The 4,769-nt window shown below is 33.3% G+C and overlaps 1 protein-coding gene across 2 annotated transcripts; it reads left to right on the top strand.

Moving 5' to 3' along the window:
* The first annotated feature begins 2,356 nt into the window (after positions 1-2,356).
* On the top strand, positions 2,357-3,909 carry LOC119692573. 2 transcript variants are annotated; one of them, XM_038113619.2, is made up of 3 exons: positions 2,357-2,477; positions 2,733-2,840; positions 3,456-3,909. In XM_038113619.2, coding segments are annotated over exons 1-3 (495 nt in total). In that variant the 5' UTR covers positions 2,357-2,475; the 3' UTR covers positions 3,841-3,909. The 2 variants fall into 2 exon arrangements, 1 of the variants encoding a protein (XP_037969547.1); XR_007267376.1 differs by having other exon boundaries at positions 2,469-2,487.
* The last annotated feature ends 860 nt before the right edge of the window (positions 3,910-4,769 follow it).

Here is a 4,769-nt window from a genome sequence, read left to right as displayed (position 1 = left end):
ATTTCGTTGAGTAGAATGCCCAATAATTTATTTTAATAGGTAATATTTTGATTATGCATTTCTACTAATTTGCTCGGGAACTAAACTTCATACTTTAAATAATTTGCCTAAATTTAATTAAACACTGACTTACATGAGTGCTTCCAACTGTGAATTAATTATTAAAGATCACACAAATATAAACTATCTGCACAAATGAATCTAACGAACCAACAAGTTTTTGTTTTACGGTTTAAGTCGTATATATCAGTTTTTGTTAAAATAATCATACAGCGTCAAGATCCGAAGACACTTAGTCCTCGTTTAAATCTAGACTGATCCCGGAATCGCTGAGTTTCCGCATAAGATCTAGCTCCTTAGTCCCGAAAACGCTGAGTTCTCGCTTAAGACTGTGGAACCTGTTTGATTATTTATACATAACTGATACCTCCGGACTAAACCATACTTGGGTTTGGCACGATCCCGGGAGCGCTGAGTTCCCGCGTAAGATCTAGCTTCTAAGTCCCGAAAACGCAGAGTTCTCGCTTAAGACTTAGGAGCCGCCACTCAACTCCGAAGACGCAGAGTCCTCGCTTCAAGTCGAGATATGCTTAACCCCAAAGACCTGCATGTGGTATGAGTCTAAAAACCATAATGAATAAAATGTCTGTTTCAATGTACGTAACGTGATTCGGGGTTCTCAACTTTGGGTATCATTTTGATCGTGATATCACTTTCTAAAACATAGCGTAAGAAATGAACAATCTAAAGAAACTACGGTTTCATAAGAAATGAGTATGATAAAATATCATAATTATATTTACCTAATAGGTACTTGAAGCCCAAATGGTCAGCGAATACGTTTTGAAATTCTTTTATGACAAGTAGGTATCAAGTTATAAACATACTAGTTTGATATAAGTTAGTATGTCTTCAATATAAGTACCTACTTATATCTAAATAGTTTTTTTTACATAAAATATGTTTTCTATAAAATGCATCTTATTTATTTAACTCAGATTATTTCAAATAAAATGTTACGTACTCCTTACCATGTTTTACCAAGCCTAATAGACCAGGAGCTAACAATATGAATATGTATGAGATATAATATATATTTGAAAACACCGTCGTGGCTGTTTACCTGTGGTGTAGCGGTTAAGATGGTGGTTTTCATTCCTCAGGTTGTTGGTTCAATATAAACTTAAAGTTATAAATAAGTTCATTACACACTACACTACACTACACTACATACATTAAACGTTCCTTTACGAAAAAAGCTTGTGACTCAGCTTAAGGTCTTAATATTGGCGAAATTATACCTAGGTATGTTTAATATTAAAAACTATTGAACTCGCGCCCGGCCTATCAACTTTTCCACGGTTTTGCTTACGCTGCATCACGAGGCAGCGCGGCTGCGGCCAGTTCTTGATATATGATATTATTGTTTGTCCATATTCTATTCATTTATGCGATGGTTTAGTGGTTAATGAATTAGGAAGTACTAGATTCTATTTTAAAATAGGTTCATAAAATAAAATTACTTTCTGTACTTTGGGTGTTAATAAACTTTGTTATTAAAGTAAATTTATATACCTACCTAGATATACATATTTACAGCGAACAAAGTTGAGTTTTTTTAAGTAAGAAACCCATTTATTAACTACCACATAAGTGGTAATAATAACGAATCGCATCATGCACTATTCGTGTTTGTGACATGCGAGTACCTAAGAACGGATCCTAGTATGGTTCTATGTATTCTTATCTGTTAACACTTGTATAACCGTTCTTAGCTATAAGCTATAAGGTCTCATGTTGTACCCATAACAGTCAATATTATTTATTTTAGAAAGAAGTATAACGACCGAATAGCGCACTGGTTAGTAACTCTAATTGTTATGCTGAGGGTTCGGGGTTCGATCCCCGGCGGGGCAGAACACTTAATTGCACAACTGTTAGAGTTACTAACCAGCGCGCTATTCGGTCGTTTATTTCTTCCTTCATTAAATAATATCAAACACAACACTTTACCTATACAGATGTCAAACGTATAACACCTCTCTTTCCAATTGTGGGTAATGGTTGCACAAATGCATTTCAATAAACGTGTTCCGGTGTTATATTTCATTATTGCAAAATATGTCGGTTTACCTACTCGAAAACATCTATTTTGCAGAGATTGCAATTTTCACACACTGACACACATCTACATTGCACAGTTCACAATGTCATATGACTAACTCAATGAAAACCTAAGTAAGCCTTAAAGTGCAGTGTTAAGGTTGAAAATTTAATATTATTAAGTAAGACTTATTATTTTATATAATACAACCATAATGGTTTTTAAATAATTAATTATTTTTTGGCTGTCCTTTCTTCGCTCAGCCATCACCGTGCCTGTCTGTGCGCTCTGTAAAACCCTTCAGTTTTTCTTTAGTCATTCCTTAAGTGCTGTTCGTGGTTCCTGTGAAAATCTATCAACATCCTGAAACAATGTTAGTATTCGTGAGTACTTTTTTATCTTACAGTTAAGTTTCTTTGTGTGTGCTCCTAAATTAAACTTTAATGTTATAATGAAGTAAATTTCTATTTTAATATGTTGATTTATTATAACACATCAAGTAGTAAATTATCTGTAAAGTATCTCAAGTTAGTTATAAATGAATGATTTAATATAGATAGTTTAATCTCCCAATTATCTAGTGCAGATAATTTGATATGGAAATGCTAAAAATAAATATGTTTTACAGGTCTGACTCAGAATACGAAAGTGTCGTCTCGCTGCCGCACACATCCAAAAGCAAAACTGCAGTCGCGGCCCCGAACAAACGGAAGAATAACTCAGCAGAACCCCAAAGGTATGTACTCATATCCCTATTTTATTATAAAATTAGGTACATGATTCCAAATTTCACTTAATTTAATACCATAACCCTCTATTTTCGCTGTACTGTATAAAAATTTAGTAAGATAATGCATGATGCGATAGCTGTGTGAGCAGCGATGGTTCATGTACCGGGATCGACGCCTATACAGACTGATTAATTTTGGTTGTGAGGTCTTGAGGTCTACATGTTAGTTATAATTGTGTTGTGTGACCATTAAAGTGTTAGTTATTCTCTATATCTACAAAACTCGCCATTTACTGAACATACTTAAGGTCTAAGTCCACTTACACAACTCTTTTCTACCCAACAGAGAAATATAAATTAAAATTATGCATTTTATATTTTTTTAATATACTTTACATTGATTACATAAATAAGTAGACAGCTCGCTTGGTGAGTGGGTACAGAGATGTGTAAGTGGGCTAAGACCTTTATAAATTATATTATTATATTGTGTTACATCAAAAATCACTTTATCCTTTCAATATTTTAACAGTCGTGCCGTTTAATATACCTACACCACTGCTACTTATAAATTTAAACCTATATTTTATGTTTATTTAATTATAAATATATTGTTTACAGGACTAATAAGAAGAAGAAGACCAGTGGCACAAGCAAACTGGACATATTCGGGATTTTGGATGAAGCTGAAAACCTAGCAAGCAGAGCAGCGCCGGACAACTACCCTATATCGTCTAGCTTCGTGTCTCGCGTGGCCAACGGCTCCGTACGAAAGAGCTTAATTAACGACGGTGAATTTTATGTTGAGCTAAAAGTGTACAACACACTTGACGCTAAAACCTCTAAGCCTGAGGAACGGTGGAAAAAAGCCCTGTTCAATCTGAAACTGCTGACTGAGCAGGACGGCGAGCCGTGGCAGGCGCTGCAGAAGTTTGTCAGGGAAGCGCACTCCGTGTTCGGAGACTGCGAACCTGTTTACTATAGCGAAAAAATTCATATTAAGTAAATTCATCAACTTACCACCGTTTTTTAACTATTGAAGTTTTTTAATAAATATTATACTTATTTCATTTAATTTTTATAATTTTTATTTTTTTCATTTTTTAATTAGGTAGGTTTTTCCATTTCCATTTTACTATAGCGATTTTTTTATAAAGTAATTAACTTAACTCAACTGTTGAATATTATTTCATTTAATCAATATAATATTTCAGTCATCGTTTAACCATAAGTATATCGAAAATTCATATTAAGTATTTATCAACTTAACTTAACTTTGAAGTACCTAATTTAAAAATATTACTTATTCCATTTAATTTGAATAATTATTTCCTTTAAATATTTCAGTTAGCTAGGTACCTATTTCCATTTTTTATTTCAAGCCTTTACCCAATAATGCCGTACTGTACCGTTTGTCGTTCATCAATTGATAGGAAAAAATGGATAGGGCATTTACGTAGTACTTTACATAAAAACATCGCTGCGATATCTGTATGCGATGGGGTCGAGATGATCAATTCAGCTTTCAAGTCCCGTATAGCCACATATAGGATTACAGCTACCAGCGAGTTTGAACAAAACTCTGTAGATAACTTTTTTGATTCAATTCGAGCCAAGATAAAGGACCTTTTTGATAAATGTTTACAACTGCATACTTGTATTAAAGTAAATATAGAACTCTTCTCATTGTTTTTAATGTTCAAAAATGATTGTCAGGAAATAAAATCATTTGGAACAAAAAATCAAATTTTATATCTTAATTATGACTTTGATTCGAAGTATTTAAACTTGGTAAATGAAGTTAAGAAAAAAATTGAAGAATTTCAAGAAAGGGATAGTGGTTGGACATTTCTTAGTAACTCGCATCTCGAGATTAATATCAACAAATATCAACCGCTGCGAGGTGCTAGCTATATAAATTTGCCAAGTTTATAA

The sequence above is a fragment of the Plutella xylostella genome, chromosome 19 (genome assembly GCF_932276165.1).
Source record: "Plutella xylostella chromosome 19, ilPluXylo3.1, whole genome shotgun sequence".
Taxonomy (NCBI): Eukaryota; Metazoa; Arthropoda; class Insecta; order Lepidoptera; family Plutellidae; genus Plutella; species Plutella xylostella.
The sequence above is the reverse complement of the archived record's forward strand: the minus strand, read 5'-3'. Positions and strand labels throughout refer to the sequence as shown.

Excerpts from the sequence above, each read along its gene's own strand:
- LOC119692573 (XM_038113619.2), top strand. Across the intron at positions 2,841-3,455 it reads AACTCAGCAGAACCCCAAAG|GACTAATAAGAAGAAGAAGA; the intron begins GTATGTACTCAT and ends TATTGTTTACAG.